Genomic DNA, 16263 nt, shown 5'->3' with positions numbered 1-16263 from the left:
CGTCTCCCGACCCTCCGACCACCTGCAGTGGGGCCGGACTCAGGGAAGCGGGGTCCGGGACCCCCCACCTGGCGGGAATCCTCCTGCCCCGTGGCCCCCGGCGCCCCTGGAGGCTGAGCCTCGCTCCACACCTGGCGGTGAAGGGTGCCTGTGGCCGGAAGGCGGGGTCTCCTCCTGCTTGCGACCCTCCCCAGTGGTTCCCGGCGGCTTGAGCAGTGGGCGAACCCTGTGGACGTCACGGTGGGGAGGGGAGAACCCCCGGGCAGATGGCGGTGGGGCGGAGTCTCGGAGGGGCCAGTGAGCCCCTTGGGCTGGGGAAACTGAGTCAGCCAGGAGGTCCCCAGGCCCTACGGTGCGGTCGGGGTTACTGCTTCTGGGGGGAGGAGCGGCCGGTAGCTGAGCCCTCAGCTCTCGGGGCTGCTTAAAGGGTACCGGCGGCGGGGGCTCTTTCCCGGAGGCGAGGGGGAGGCGGAGGACTTGGCCGGGTCCTCGGCGGGAGGCGTGCAAGGTGTGGAGGGCGGCGATAAGGACAAGACACTCTTCATCCAGTAGGAGTATGCGCCAAAAGAGGCTTTATTCAGGGGTGATCACAGGTTATATAGGCTGGTAAGAAGGGCAGGGCTGGAAAGGAGGTGAAGTAGCCTTAAATGGCAATACTGAAGGAAGAGAGGCTAGGATTGGTTCTGAGAGGACGCAGGAGCTGTTGCAGCGGGCGGGGGTTGTTCTGGCCACGGTGCATGCGCGCTGGCGGTGGCAGGAGTGGCCTTGGCACAAGGGAGTGTGTGGGCAAGATAAGGAAGAGAGGAAAGGGCGGTTGGGAGAAAGGCGGTTTCCTCCGGCAAGCCTCCCCTGCCCGTGACATTTTGGGTGAGGAAAAGGGAGCTGCCCTGACCTCGCTCCTCAGGCTCGGGGGGGCTGCAGAGGGCACTAACGCCCGTACCTACTACCCTCCCCAGGGGGTGATCAGGTCCCCTGGCCCAGGCCTGGCAAGCCGAGGTACAAGCTCAGCTACCCGCACTACGGGAACACAGAGACACGGACCCGGGGTCATCAGGTCAGAGGTTAGCGGGGGCCCAGCAGCCTGGCGACCTCACCCGGGGAGGCACAGTCAGCCCAGGCCCCGGAGCAGCAGGTGCAGCAGAGCCATCGGCTCCCGCCCCGCGGTGCTGCTGTCAGCTGCCCCCGCACCCTGGATGGAGCTCAGGGCAAACCCCGAAGGCGGGGTTCAATCTAAAGAGTGTTCAGGGGCTGCGCTGTAAACCCGGGGACTCTGTGCCAGTGTGCGCGTGTGTGCACGTGGTTATGTTTGCATATGTGTACACGCATGTGTGTGTGTGCATGCACACGGGGTGTGTGTGTGCACGTGTGTATAACCTGTTCATCAGTGTGGACACTTATGAGTAATGTCAGATAAACTATAGCAAAATAAAGACAATGTTATTTCCTATGCAGAACTGAGTGTATCACGACTGCCACACGCACACACACACACACACACACCACCTAAATACACACCTATGAAGACACCTTCACTAACACGCAGCACTACTTAACTTCTCCAAGTTTGACTTCCTAACGAATGGAATGCACGTTACAGGGCTTTTAATGACGCCTCGATGGGATGAGGCAGCACCTGGGCAAGGGGAAATGTTAGACGAATGCTGGCGATTCTTATCTCTCCCAGTTTTTTCTAGCATATATATCATTTTTTTCTTCCCCAACATGAAAAAACAATTTATAGGCCCTTTTGTAAACTGCTTTTTATTTAATCCATCAAGGATTTCTTTCATGAGCTATGTTTTCTACAACAATTTATAGGTTGGTAGCATATTCTATTTACATCCGCTCATCCCAAACGTTGGTTGTCTAATGATGTTCCTTCCCTCTCCCCATCCCTCCCAGCTTTTCCTACGTGGGGAAACACGATTTAGGCCCATCTGACTATTTGACAGGCAATAAATGGTGTTTGATATCTGCTGTATTTGAGTTTCCTTGCATATGTGTGAGTTTCAACAAATATTCTATTACTGCCTTTTCTTCTTTCTTTGGGAATTGAGGGTGGTCGCTCCCGAGTAGAAAGAGCCTGCTTCATCCTGTGCATGTGAAGGTCTCCAGCCGCTGTGACATGACCGTCAGGGTCAGCGGCTCATTTCTGGGTCCTGACCCGGGCAGAAGCCAGGGGCCGTGACCTTCCACTTCCCAGAGGTCCCGGGTCAGCTGGGGGTCTGGGCTCCTGGGGGAGCTCAAGCCAAGGGCCCCAACGACACAGGCCTTTCTTTCCAGGGACTCACAGACCCCAGGACCTCAAGTCTCTTCTTCAGTAAACCGACCTGGGCCTGGGTCTCTCCTGGTTGAGAGTCTGGGAAAGCCCTGGGTCTCCGCCCTTGGGGAGGCTGAACCACCCGCCCCAGGACAGGGGGGCGGACGCTGCAGACCACTCCTGTCTCTCCTGGACCAGACCCTCCCGGGGGCGCCAAGAACAGGGGGAAGAACCCGCCTGAGGACAGTCCTGCTTGAGCCGGGCCTGTCGCGGTGGCAGTGGCATGCAGTAGGCGCTCAATAAATGCCATCCCGGAACGCTGGACCCTGATGACCCGCAGTCCTCGGGCCTGGGTCGCTGCCAGCCTCAGAAGCCCCCGCGAGGCTGGGACCCTCCTCTCCCTCCGCGGTGCGAGCGGCTGCGGTGGAAGGCGGGACTGCGGGGGAAAAGGCCATTCGGGTGTCAGAATCCGGCCATTTCACTGCCTAGATGGACCCGGCAACGGACAGCGTGGAGGACTGTGGGCTCCGCTCAGGTTCAAAGGCCTTCAGCGCTCTAAAGAAGCCTTAAGAGTCCCGGAAACGCAGCGCGCCCTGGAGTCCCCGTGGCCGGGGGGGACGTGCAGACGTCCGCAGCCAGAAGGAACGCAGGACAGCGGACTGGGCGGCGTCAGGGACGGGGTGTCTGGGACCCCCTTTCCCGGGGTTGGGTGACAGCTGGGACCCCGGGAGGCCCAGGGCCTCGGGCGGGAATCCCGGCACTCCCCCGGCGTGTGCGGTGGTTTGCGCTCGGGCCGCGTGTTTCCTCCGCGCCTTTCGTCTTCAGACCCGGGGGCTTCCCGTCTGGGCTCCAACCCTGGAGGCCGCGGAGCCGCCCTGCCCGGCCCCCCCGCAGGCTCGGCCTCCCTCCTGGGCCCCAGAAGGCGGAGTCTGACCCGGAGCCGGGAAAGCAGGGCCGGATCGCGGAGGTGTGGCCGGGCCTCGGAGCCCAGGGCGGAGAGAACAGCCAGTGGGGACCGGGGAGGAAACGCGCACTGAGCGTCGTCGCCACAGGCCGGGGCCGGTCGTGCTCGGGCGCAGAAGGCGGGAGGAGGCTGTCGGTGAGGCGCCAGGGGCGTCCCTGTGGCCCGCGGGAAATCTCACGGTTCGCTGACGTGTTGCCCGAGAGCAGTCAGGGTGTCAGGACAGAGTGCAAGACGGTTTCCAAGCCGTGCTCTACCCTGTCTGTCTCCCTCTTTCTAGCAACTACTTATCTATGGCTGTCTGTCTGTCTATCATCCATCTTTATTGGCAATTTCTATGGATCGTTAATAACGATCTTGACCTCGAGCTTGACCTCGAGATGAGATGATCTCATCTTTGAGGTTAGGAAATATCTCCTGTAGAAACACCTTCTGCACACCCAGGCCCTCCTCTGCCTCGGTTTGAGGAAGCTGGAGAAAGGCCTGGGGTGGGGTTGGGGGGGTCACTTCCCCTTCCCGAGGCTGCTGACATCCGCACCCTGGGCGTGGCTCCTGCACCTGTCCCTGAGCCACGGGCTCTGTCCTGTTCCCACGGGCAAGAACAAGCAGGCTGTGCAGGCTGTGCCATGCCCCCCAGCTGCCTCCCCCTCCTGGGAACCAGTGAGTCCGCAAAGGAGGGGAGGGGACTAGAGGGCAGGGGTCTGGGAGACCCTGGGTCGGGGTCTGGTTCCCTGCTCAGTCTGGCCTCCAGCCTGGGATGTGCTGGGCCCTGGGAGGAAAGTGACCCTGCAGGACTGCCCCGTCTCACCCAGGCCTGAGCCTGGGCACACGGGCACCAGCAGCTCCACTGTGTCCGGGATGGGCCCGGGGACGGGTGAGTCTGACCAGGAAGGCTGGAAGTGCCTGGGGACTTGCCTGAGCCTGGCCTTGAGGAAGGAAGTTGTTTTTCTGCGAGTTGGAGGTCATGGATGCATAAATCCTTCCCTGCATCAAACAACCCTGGAGCCCCCCGTGTAAGGGAATCGGGCAGGTGGGTGCTTTGCTCACCAGAACTTCTCTTCCAGTGCTCTGCCGGGGACAGGTGATCCGAGCACAGACAGGTGAGTGTTTTGGGCAGAACACTCCCCTCCTGCACCCTAAGGGCAGCTCTGGATGGGAGTGATTACAATTCCTGGAGGGACTTAGGAGATGCTTAAAACATCCCCCACCCAAATTCGGATCCCTTGTCTGTCTTCTGAGCATCTCCAAGTGCCTGTCAAGGGCAATTGGTTCCCAGATGCCTCGGATTCTCCACCTCCAAACCAGACCCCACTCTCACCCCCCACACCTGCTCCTCCTGCTGCTCCCTCCTTTCTCATCAGTGGTTTTGGGGGCTCCAGGGCCCGGCGCTGAGTGTTCAGCCCCCACCCCCCTTACCTCACCCTTATTTCATCTATCGCGGAATCTGCTGATGTCACCCCCAGGATGTTCTCCCTCTGCCCAGGGCGCTCTCCCCCTTCCCTATCTGAAGCTCTGTGTCTCCCTCCTGAACAGTAGCCCCACAGGTGATACCCACGTCATCTCCAAGCCTCACCTGTCTGTGTCCGGTCCGTTCTCCACCTACAGGTGTATTGAAGACACATAATACGATGCTTCTACTTTCCAGCTTAAAACCCTTCCATCGTTTAATTTCACATCAGCTCACATCCCCCATCAAAACATTTGTCTGACCATGTCTAGTTTCCAGGCTTTCTGGGCACCTCTTTTTTCTCCAGGTAACTTGGCTTTCTTTCTGTTTCTCAAACACTCCGTGTTCCCTCCCAACTCAGGGCTGTTGGGCACATCAATTCCCTCCTCCAATGCCCGCAGCCTTCCCTGTCCCCCCAGCGTAGGGGACGTCCACTCGTCCTTCAGGCCCAGCCCCAATATCTCTTCCCCAGGGGAAGTATCCATGGAGCCTCCCAGCCTTGTCACCTGTCCTCCTTACACCTGAGGGCACCTGTCTTGGGTGTGACTGCCACCCAGGCGTTGTTGCTCTGTATCACCCCACCACAGCCCTCCTGCCCCTCAGTGCCCTGGCCTGGCCCCCTACTCCTTCCCGCTCTGCGGCTTCCCCACCCTCCTCCTGCTTCTGGGTCCCGCTTGGAGGCAGCTTGGGAGGAGGACGGGCCTGGCTTTGTAGGGGATGCATTTGGGACCTGGGCCTGGCGCTGCCTCTTACTAACCCTGAGATCTTGGCAAGCCCATCACTTTACTGCCTTCCTCTCCTTTTCTGTAACATGGAATCATAATAGGGTGGCAGTGAGGATGAAGATGTATGTAGAACACCATGACCAGGGCTTTGCAGACGCTGAATGTTCAACAAAGGGAAAACCTCTTTATATCAATTGGGAGTCACGTCAGCTGCACAGAGCAGAGAGCCTGCTGGAGTTCATTTCTCTTGCACAGAAATGCAGTCCCTGGGAGTGTGGCCCGAGATTGTGCAGCAGCTCCAGGATGTCACCGGGGATGCAGGTGCTCTATAATCTGCTCTATAATCTTGGTTCATGGCCACCACGCTTAAGGTCACCTCCTGGTCTAAGAGGGCTGCTGCTGCTCCAGCTACCACATCTAAGTGCAGCCTGGAAGGATGAGGAAAGGCAGATAATAGGAGAAAAGGCAAGAAGTAGAAAGGTTCCTCCAGGACTACTTTAAACTTCCTTCCATAAGTCCCACAAAACAATTCTAGTTACATATCATTGCCTCAGAAATGAACACATGTAACTTTTAAGTTTTCCAGCTATAAATTGTTGCTCTAGGAAAAAAAAACAACAAGAAAAGGGTGTGGATTTTGGGTGGCACCCAGTGGGCTTTCCATAGTTCTTCACACCTGTCCCTCACAGCAGAGAAAAAGGGGAGGGTGATTTCTCCAAGGTGGACCCTGAGGTCCCTGCTCTGATCCCCTCCCAGGGCACCTTCACAGACCGTTCATCTTGGCCGAGCCGGGCCCTGTGGTTCACCGGGGGAGCTCGGTGACCTTCGTGTGCCGGGGCCCTCGCAGGGTGGACACATTCCGCCTGCAGAAGGAGGAAGGGTCCTTCAATGAGACAATGTCTGAAAAGGAGTCTCACCTCCGTATGACAGAGGCCATATTCCCCATCACCTCAGCGAGTGAACACCACGCAGGACATTATCGCTGCATCTATTATAAAAGATTCATGTGGTCTGAGCACAGCAAATTCCTGGAGCTGAAGGTGACAGATGAGGGCACCACCCAGGGCCCCCCAACATCCCAGGCTCTGCCCTCAGGTTTGTCTCCAGTTCCTGAGCTCTGTCCCCCATGGTCCCCACCTCCCCACAGACCCCCTCTTCCCTCCCCCATCCTCCCCTCCCCCTTGCTCCCCCACTCACTAACCCCCCTGCCCCTCCCCCTCAGCACACGTGGTCCCTCTGCCATTAGGCCCTGGTTCCCTCTGGACCCCCTGGTCAGCCTGGATGCTCAGCTCCAGCATCAGGATGGGACTGGGCTGGCACTGCTGGGGGGTGGGGAGGGAGTTCCCAGCTCCCCTGGGTTCTCCTGCTCCAGGGAGGGGCCAAGGATCCCAGAGGTCAGCGAGGGAGGGGCAGCCCCTGTAAGTTGGGGCATCTCTTCTCCCTCTTGTCCTTCCTCTCCTGACCACGGTGGTGGCGTGCTGGGACAGACGCACCGTATCCAGGGCCGGCACCCTCATGCAGTGCGGGGTAGATCCCCCATAATTGAACCTGATCCTGCAACCCTAAATGGGGGCCGAAGGGGTGGCACAGAGCTGCCTCTATATGAGGTCAACCTCCAGCGACCCCTGACCCTGTGGCCAGGTGAGGAGGCTGCACCCAGCCCTGCTTCTCCAGGGAGCAGGGACCAGCTGCTCTGTGCAAATTCGGGGGCTCTGAGCTCAGGGTGAGCTGGGGGCTGGGAGCTCAGCCCCTGCCCTGCTTGGAGGTGTGGCTGGGTCTCAGTGGGCCTGGAAGTGCCATCCTCCGAGTCCCAGGGCCCCCAGCACCCCAACAGCCACCTGATGCAATGCCCGACACTGGGGGAAGCTTTTCCTTCTGACTGAAGCACCACTAGGCAGATGCTATTCTTACTCAATTTTGGTGAGAAGAAAATGAGACGATTGAAAAATGTCCCATAGAGAGTGAGGCAGCTGCCCCCAAAGCTCTAACTACTGTCACCCACCGCCGCTGCCTCCGTAGAAGATAAGGTCTTATTATTGTCCCTTGTCTGCCATCAAGAGCAGGAACTTAAAATCCATGAGAGTAAAGGAGGATGGCAATGTTGATCAGAAAGGGAAAGCACATGAACCCCACATCTGTCCTGGGCAAAACCGCATGTGTGTACCCCTGGAGTAAAGGGTTTCTGGGGAGACACAGAGAGTATGACAATGCGAGAGAAAGAGCATCCAGGAGCAATGGGCCTACATACATGTACCTATAGTTTAAAATACAGTAACAGCTATAAGGACAATATGAGCACAAGCTCCGTGACCCTCTAAGGGGAAGTTGTCACCGTGTCGGGAAGGGGCTTGGACAGGTGGGTGCGTAGAGGCCAGCTGGGTTCCCCTCCTGTTTCTCCCACTGGTTCCGCCTCCCTGTGGCGTCTCAGGGGTGAAGCGGCCTCCCCGCTGATTCTCGGTATTTTCAGCTGCAAAACTGGGTTCCAAGCCGCCTTCCCTCTCTGGCCTTCCAGGAGGTGGGGAGCCCAGTGTGAGCCGCAGAGCCCGGGCATGGGGTTAGGGGAGGCCACGGGGAGGGCTCGGACTCCCGGCTCAGCCTGGGGAGGGGGAGGGAAGGCGGCCCCGCGCCCACCAGCCCTTTCCGCGTCCTCGGGCCCCAGTGACACCAGAGCCTCACCCCAGAGGAGGCCCCCACCTGGGAACGCCCCGGAGCCTCCGCCCGAGGGCAGTGCTGGCGCATCAGGCCGTGGTGGGATCCTGGGGAGGAGCCGGATCTCAGGGTCCCCAGGGAAGGGTCTTTCCACCGTCAGTGACGCGCTGCGCTGTTTCCAGCCCCCTCCCCCCGGGACTGCACCTTGCTGAACTCCTACTGACCCTCGGGGCGATTCTGGCGGGAGCTTGGCGCAGCCGGCGCGGAGCCCACCCAGGACCCAAGGCGGGGAGACAGGTGGTGCCCACCCGCGGGCTCTAACGCCGGGGCCCCGCGGGTTTGCCGCCTGGTTCTGACAGCGCCGCTCTCGACCCTTCCCCCCGGAATCTCCCTGCCGTCGGGGTCCTGCCCGCGGGTCCCTTCCCCTCCGCTCTGCCTTCCTCCCGCCTCCCCTCCGGCCCGTCGGAGGCCCCGGGCTCAGCCTGCGCGTTTCTTCATTTCCTGACCCCGGCGCCCGGGGCTCCCGTCTTCACGGGGCAGATTTCCCCACTTCCTCCCTCCCAGCCCCCGTCCCCAGCCCCCTCGGGTCTCGGCACCTGACGCCCAGGCCTGGATTTCACAGCCCCGGACACCTGCACCGCCTCACCCCGAGGCCTCGCGCGCCCCCGTTTCTTCTCTTTCTGAAACGGTTTCTCTCTCTCTCGGATCTGCACCTCCTCGTCACCGGTTGTCTGGGATCAGAAGTCCAGGGGATCCTTTCCTGTCACCCCCACCCTGCTCCCTGTCACTGGAAGTCAGTGATGGCGCGACTTTCAATGAAATATTAACGTTATCACCCCACGTCAAACCAAACATTGGGTCAAAGCTTTATTTTTGTGATACATTTTGTAATGAACTTCACTTTGTTCTCTGAATCCAGCTCCCTCTTCACTGGGCGGTGTTTTTAAAACACTCGTTTTCTTGTGTAACCCCTTGAAGTGGGCTCATGGATTAGATCAATAAACCCCCTGCCCTGTCCCGCCTGTTGCTGCCCTCACGGCTCCCAAGGCCCCTCCCGCTGCAAGGCCGCTGTCCGTCCATCCGTCCGTGTCCCTGTTTCCCAGTGTCGGGGGCCCGGAGCACCGACTCCTCTGGGCTGTGCTGGTGCCCGCGTAGTTTGGGTGTGGTGAGGGGAGGGGCACCCCCAGCCCGCAGTCCTGAGGGGAGGACGGGCCTCCTCCTGGGCTCCTGTCCGCTGTGGTCAGTATGTGGGAGGCCACTGCTGACACCCCCTAACGAATGTCGGGTCAGAGGGCAGGGGCCGGCCTTGTGTGATGACAGAGCCGCTGTCCTCACTGGGGGCCGGCGTCCCTGCAGGGACCCTCACTCAGGATGTCCTGACCTTCCCCTTCCGTCCCCTGAGGTCCCTTCCTTCCTGCCCCAGTGCAGATCAGCCTCTCTGACAGCTCCGGGTCATTCCAGAGCTGCTGCCCCAGGCTTTCCCTCATGTGAAATAGAAATACAGGATTCCTTTCATTTCTTGTGTAAGAGGAGGTTGTGTGATGTTTGTGCTTCTTTGCTTAAATCGTATAGAAGGACACCTGCTGCTTCCCTCTGAAAGAAACAGTATGTGCTGCAATTGAGGAAAGCAGTCAAATACATATTTTACCCCTCACACTCCCTGGCCATTTGACCTAACATAATCACAAATCGGATTAGGGCGTGGGCATTCTGAGGGTCCCGGGACCCACCCTCACCTCTCGCATGACCTGGAAATTTGGTCAAAACAAGAAGGAATAAACACTGGAAGGAAACCTTCAATTCCCTCATTTTCAATAGCACAGGCAGCTGCATTCCCAGACCACAGATGCGAAGTGAGGCTATTTCCGTGTAAAATGGAGGAAATGCTGTGAACAGGCACAGCTCCTCTAAAGTCTCAGGCAAGGGGTTGACCTTCACACCATTGCTCGTGGCCACCCCGGCAGGCCGGGCAGCGGTCCCTGCTTGGGCCGGTGCAAGCTCAGCCCGTGTGCACATCACTCGGAAGTTGGAGAGGCCTCTCTGGGGAAGTTGACCTGAGGCTGTGTTTCCCATCGCCGACTCTCAGTCAACTCTCAGGGAAATTCCACCGCCATTCTTACGAGCAGACCCTGCGGTCACAGCTCGGAAATGGCCTGGAATTGATGTGAGCGGTGAGGGTGGGTCCTGGGACCCTCAGAAAGCCCACGCCCCAATCCGATTTGTGATTATGTCAGGTCAAATGGCCAAGGGCATTGCAGATGGAATTAAAGTTGCTAGTCTATCTGCTGACCTCAAAATAGGGCGAGTATCCTGGATTATCTGTGTGTCCATCCTTAAATGTGGAAGTGGGAGGCAGGAGAATCAGTGTCAGAGAGATTTGAGGTGAGAGGAGCTCGACCCACCATTTCTGTCTTTGAAGATGGAGGAAGCGACCACAAACCAAGGACAGGAGCCGCCTCCAGGAGCAGAGAAGACTGGAAAACAGATCATTTAATATTCAAGTTCTGAAAGGTGTGAATTCATTCAGATATTTCCAACTCCAATGTAACACTAAATGTTCATATTACTTTTTTTAATTCAATTTTATTGACATATATTCACATATCATGCAGTCATGCAAAGCATGCATTCAATTGTTCACAGTACCATTATATAGTTGTGCATTCATCACCAAAATTAATTTTTGAACATTTTCATTACCACACACACCAAATAATAAGAATAAAAATTGAAGTGAAAAAGAACAATTAAAGTAAAAAAGAACACTGGGTGCCTTTTTTTTTTTTTTTGCCCCCATTTTTCTACTCATCCATCCATACACTGGACAAAGGGGAGTGTGGTCCACATGGCTTTCCCAATCACATTGTCACCCCTCATAAGCCACATTTTTATACAATCGTCTTCAAGATTCAAGGGTTCTCAGTTGTAGTTTGATAGTTTCAGGTATTTACTGCTAGCTATTCCAATTCATTAGTGTTAGGTTCCGAGCTGTTCAAGAATCCACACAAACACAGCGAGTCATGGTTTAAGTAGAGAGTTTAAGGTTTATTAGAGGAAAAAAGCAGAAGAAAGCAGGTGGGAGCCATCAGAAAAGAAAGAAAGGAAAAATGGCTCCGGCCCTCTCTGAGAGCAGCATTTTTAAAGGAAAAACCCACGTGGGGAGAGAAGGGTGTTGGGGGAGAAGGCTCCTGCTGAGTGTGTTCTGGGCCTCGATTGGGTGGGTGTCTGTCAACTTCTAGGCTGATAGGTTGTTAGGATTCTAGCCCATTATTCTTCTCAGAAAAGCAGCTACATTATCTATCTAGGGAGAGCAGGCCTTTTCAGTAGTTTGTCCTACAGAAATATCTGATCTTGCTTTTACCCACCTTTTGGGGTTGGGGCACCACTGTGGCAGGGACAGCCTTAAACAGCCTTCATTCTTTAGTTTATGGGGCACCTGTTTTCTGTGAGATAACCTGTGGGGCCTCTGGGTTAGAAACTCCTTCTACACGTCAGTTCCTTTCTTTCTGGGATCTAACAATTAGAACCTAAAAAGTGTTGTCTATATTGTGCGTAAGAGTGCCCACCAGAGTGACCTCTCGGCTCCTTTTGGAATCTCTCTGCCACTGAAGCTTATTTCATTACCTTTCACATCCCCCTTTTGGTCAAGAAGATGTTCTCCATCCCACGATGCCAGGTCTACATTCCTCCCAGGGAGTCATATTCCAGGTTGCCAGGGGGATTTATTCTCATATTACCTTTTTATGCTATGTTTGTATCTCTATGCATAAAAACTCCAATCCCTTACAAGTTAATATACTTTTTTTTTGTTTTATCCTAGAGCTATGTTATTAATTGGATATATGTTTATCTTTATTTTTCCTTCTTTATATTCATGTTTGGGCATGCTTTGATTATTTTTTATGATTTAATTCTGTGTTTTAGACTATGGAAAATGAAAACACTTCACCTGGATCTACTCACGGGGTATCACTGAATAAGCCCCTTGCTTTGCTGTAACTCATGGTTCTCTCCTCTTGAAAGACTCTCCTTCATCAACCCCAGCCATGACCAACTGTTGAGAGGAAAACACCTCCAAAGTCCCCATTCGTGTTCTTGCTTTAAGCTTCATTTATCCAAACAGGATTCCGTGATACTGGAAGACGTGGAGATTAACACAAATGACGAATATAGCATCATGGGCAGATACCACAAAACCTCTGGCCATCCAGCTCTAAACCAAGCATTTGGCTGTCTATACATTAAAGGATATTTGTAAATTTTCTCAAATATAGAGTTGGGAGTTTGTCGCAGGTATATATTGGTTTCTGAGAAAGGAGAAGTCATAAACCATATTTATGACCATGCAGGGTCCAACCTGTGGGGAAACAGCTGTCTTGTTCCTTGTGTTGTGTTTCCTGTGCTTTGATGTTGAAACACCGGCTGGGGGTGACAGGCGTCCACCAGCCACATCCTCCTAAAGTGTGTCTTTCTCGATCTGTCCTCTCATCCATCCCACAGCCAGGGGCAGGTTCTGAAACTCACCACCCTGTGCTGCCTTCCTCTGAGGGGAAGGAAAATGAGTCATATTTTTATTGTTATCTATTTGTGCTTTTAGAATGAACCTTGAATTTCACTGTTGTAATTCTCCCTAATTAGTCTTCGTGGTGTGTTATTCATTTATTAATAAATATTTTGAATTAAGTTATCATTATTATTTGAGTTATTAATATTTATCTGATTTCATTACGTATTTATTCATTTCTTGTGTAAACTTTATGTTATTGTCTTTGTGTGAGAATGTATTGGTGACTCAACAGATGGTGCTTATAATTCGATGGGACATTTTCTTTGCTGAACCTGTTTTCTTTGTCTAGAAAATCATGAAAGCAAATTCTGAAATACACTCCCTAATTTCACAGGGATAATGATTTATTTATGCATGGAGAGACACTGAATATGTGGGTAGCATAAAACCAGCTCAGCCTCATCCTTGAAAGCTCTGGACCATGTCAGAAGACCGTGCTGGGATCTGTAGGAGAAGGGGAGCTTTGGGCCCTGGATGTCCAGGACAGAGTCACAGCTGTGATGGGAGTGGAGTTTCAAAATGATGGACAGACTCAAAGCTCAAGCCTGCTCTGAAATGGGAAGTCACAGAATAGGAGCTTATAATCCTATAGGGATCACTATAAAGTCTGTTTTCCTTTCATGAAACAGTGAGTTGCTAGACTGCTCTGGGGCCCACCCTAGTAGAGACTGAACGCTTGGTTATGAGCCACCCAGTGACAAAACGAGCTGAACTGCCCACCAGGGACTGCGAGTTGACTGACTAACCAATGCATAAAGCTGAGCACACTCAGAAGCACTCCATCATCAAATAGAAGTGGCTTATATCAGATTTGACCAAAGAAGATCCGGAGGCGTGCACTGGACTGAATAATGACCTTCCAAAGATGTCCATGAGTTAATTCCTTGAACCTATGAATGAGTTACCTTACATGGTAAAAGGGACTTTGACGATGGGTTTAAGTTCAGAGCCTTGAGTTGGGAAGATTTTCTGTGTCTCAGTTTGCCAAGGCAGCTATAACAAATACCACAGACTGTTTCACTTAAACAGTAGGAATTTATTATCCACAGATTTGAAGGCTAGAAGTCCAAAATCAAGGTGTCAGCAGGCTACAATTTCTCTGAAGTCTGTAGCATTGTGGTAGTGCCTAGCCAGTGATCCAGAACTCAACCTCTGTCTCTGACACTATGACCTTCTGTCTCCTCCTCACTCCTACTATCATGGCCAAATTTCCCTTCTTTATAAGGACTCTAGGCCTACTGTATTAAGACCCATCCTAATTCAATTTGTCCTCAAATTAAATAATAACATCTTTAAATATCTTATTTATAAATTGTTTTTCATCAACAGGACTAGGAGTTAGGACTTGAACATGTCTTCCTGGGGGGGACATGATCCAATACATATAATCTGGGATTATCCAGGTGGGCCCAATATAATCACAAGGGCCCTTACCAACAAAGAATGAGGCAGGAGAGTCAGATTCAAAGAAGGAGCTGTGACAACAGAAGGGAATAGAAACCTGGCTTTGAGGATGGAAGGCACCACAAGTCAAGGAATGCAGGCAACCTCTGAAAGCTGCAAAAGGCAAGGAACACATTTCTCCAAGATGTTCCAGAAGGAATGAAATCTTGCCAAGACTTTGATTTTGTTGATTTTTCAAAATTGTATTTGTGGAGATATGCGCTGTGTGCTTCAGGCTGTGCAGGCAGCAAATGGGGTGGCAGCTGAGGTCTAGAACTGGACCAGAACCGTGTGTGTGCAGAAGCAGTTACTGCTCTCATCATGAAGTTTTAAATGACTTCTCTTTAAGCAGATGGCCCAACTCCATTCTCACTTCTGTCTGTCCTGGGTTGGCCATACCAAGACAGAACCACAGCTTATACACTTGCTAATTTTCTCTGTCTTCTTCGTGACATGAGTCAAGAGAAGGTGGAAATAGAAGTTTCCCATGAGAGAAGAAGGCACCATTTTCTGACCGTGCCCCCGGCCCCAGAGGCAGCAGTGAAGGGTGACTGTAAATGGACACATGTCTGAGTCCTGCGCTTTTACCCTTTTTCTGAGGGCTTTGTCTTTCAAAGCTATGATCTGAGCTTGCAGCTCCTACAAAAAGAGTCCCAAAAATTTGTACTGAGGATGTTCCCAGAGGTGAGATAGTGTTTGGATCATTGAGTCATATTTGGGGAGAGTGTGTTTAACTTCTCAGTTGGAAATACACGCTATATCGTGTGTGAATGTGTGTGCAGGTGTACATGTGTGCATGTGCCCTACCTGTGTCTGTCCATTCCTCCTTTAGGGCAGACAGAGTTTTGTGGAAACGTGATAGCCTCATTGCTGTGTTCTGGTATTTGGGGGGCACAAAAGAGAAGGTAGGGGCTCTGAAAGGAAAATTGGGAAATATCCTTGGGAAAATAAGACCAGGGAGCAGAGAATTAAGGGTGATGGAAGGGGAGACCTTGAAATGGGGTATCTGGCCTTATCTGGACCATGGCCTGATCCCAATGGGAAGCTCTGGGTGTAAGAGCCCCTCAGTGGCGTTTTCACCCATCCACGTGTGGTGTTGCCCAAGTTCAAGGCATTCAGGCGATTCTGTTGTAATGTTCAGTAGCTCTGTCCCTCGTCCCTACAGTGACCCTCCCTCACTAGTCTGACCTTGTGAGAAGGAGCCCCCAGCATGACCTCTCCCCGATAAGATGCAGCCTTGCCTCTGTCCCTCTCCAACAGGGAGCTCAAGACTCAGCGCCAAGTGGAGTGGAGGAAGCACACGTGATCCTGTGGCCGTGGACTGACCGTCCTGCCTGGACGTCGTAACGAGACCTCCTCAGTGGCAACAGGCATCTCTGGCCCTTGTGGTGTGTGGCATTAGATTCGTCATTTCCTACCACTGAGGCTTAACTTCCTCACCAGGAAATTGTCCAACAACACGTCTCTCCGAAGGCTGCAAGGAGAGCATTTGTAACTTCCTTCTTTGGCAAAATATACACGAAGGAAAGTGCACATCTCAACATCTATGGCTTGCTGGCTTTTACTTACTAAACAGCCATGTAATCAGCAACCATATTAAGAAAACAAAAACCGTTAGCCCCCCAGGAGCTCCCCCGCCCTCTTGTTTCCTTCAGACTTCACCCCTGACTTCCTCCATCCCACAGTCTCTCCATGAATGTGTTGGCACCACCGACCCCTCCCAGCCAAGAAAGGAAACGGAAGTGACCCCCAGTGTCCAGCCTGCTCACCCCTCACAGCCAATCGCCCCACCCCCAGCTGTTCCGTTGAGCCACTGATCGGACTCTCTGGCTTCCCTGCCCGACACCCCCATCCCAACCCCAGCACATGCTCAACAGTGGCCCCAGGGGGTCCTCAGCAACGTCTATTCTCAATTTACTAAAACGCATCCAGGGTCCCATCGTCCTCTGGATGAGTCCAGGCTCCGCCGTCCACCTGCACGGATGTTCCTGGGATGGTCTCGGCTCACCTGTCCGGCACCTTCCCTCACTGCTCCCTGTCCCCAGGCAATGATTGCATTAACCCCAGAACACAGACACACAGGTACACACAGGCACACCCAGGCACACACACACATGCACACAGGCACACACATGAACACACACAGAGACACACAAGGCACACACATGAACACACGAACACAGCCGTTCAACCTTTTGTGCCTTTCCAGAA

At 53.8% G+C, this 16263-nt stretch overlaps 1 protein-coding gene across 6 annotated transcripts; it reads left to right on the top strand.

Moving 5' to 3' along the window:
• Positions 1-3311: 3311 nt before the first annotated feature.
• Positions 3312-15683, top strand: LOC119521079 (leukocyte-associated immunoglobulin-like receptor 2). 6 transcript variants are annotated; one of them, XM_037819115.1, is made up of 5 exons: positions 3325-3881; positions 4286-4321; positions 6150-6488; positions 10462-10553; positions 11967-13908. In XM_037819115.1, the coding sequence occupies exons 1-4, from the start codon at positions 3848-3850 to the stop codon at positions 10548-10550; spliced, it is 498 nt and encodes a 165-aa protein (XP_037675043.1). In that variant the 5' UTR covers positions 3325-3847; the 3' UTR covers positions 10551-10553; positions 11967-13908. The 6 variants fall into 6 exon arrangements, 3 of the variants coding, with proteins under 3 accessions (XP_037675041.1, XP_037675043.1, XP_037675042.1); XR_005214301.1 differs by lacking the exon at positions 6150-6488 and adding an exon at positions 15313-15683 and having other exon boundaries at positions 3318-4321; positions 11967-14736; XM_037819113.1 differs by lacking the exons at positions 10462-10553; positions 11967-13908 and adding exons at positions 5495-5714; positions 15313-15683 and having other exon boundaries at positions 3324-4975.
• The last annotated feature ends 580 nt before the right edge of the window (positions 15684-16263 follow it).

Source organism: Choloepus didactylus, chromosome 27 (assembly GCF_015220235.1).
Source record: "Choloepus didactylus isolate mChoDid1 chromosome 27, mChoDid1.pri, whole genome shotgun sequence".
NCBI lineage: Eukaryota > Metazoa > Chordata > Mammalia > Pilosa > Megalonychidae > Choloepus > Choloepus didactylus.
Note: the sequence above shows the minus strand (reverse complement) of the source record. Positions and strands in the feature narration are given on the sequence as shown.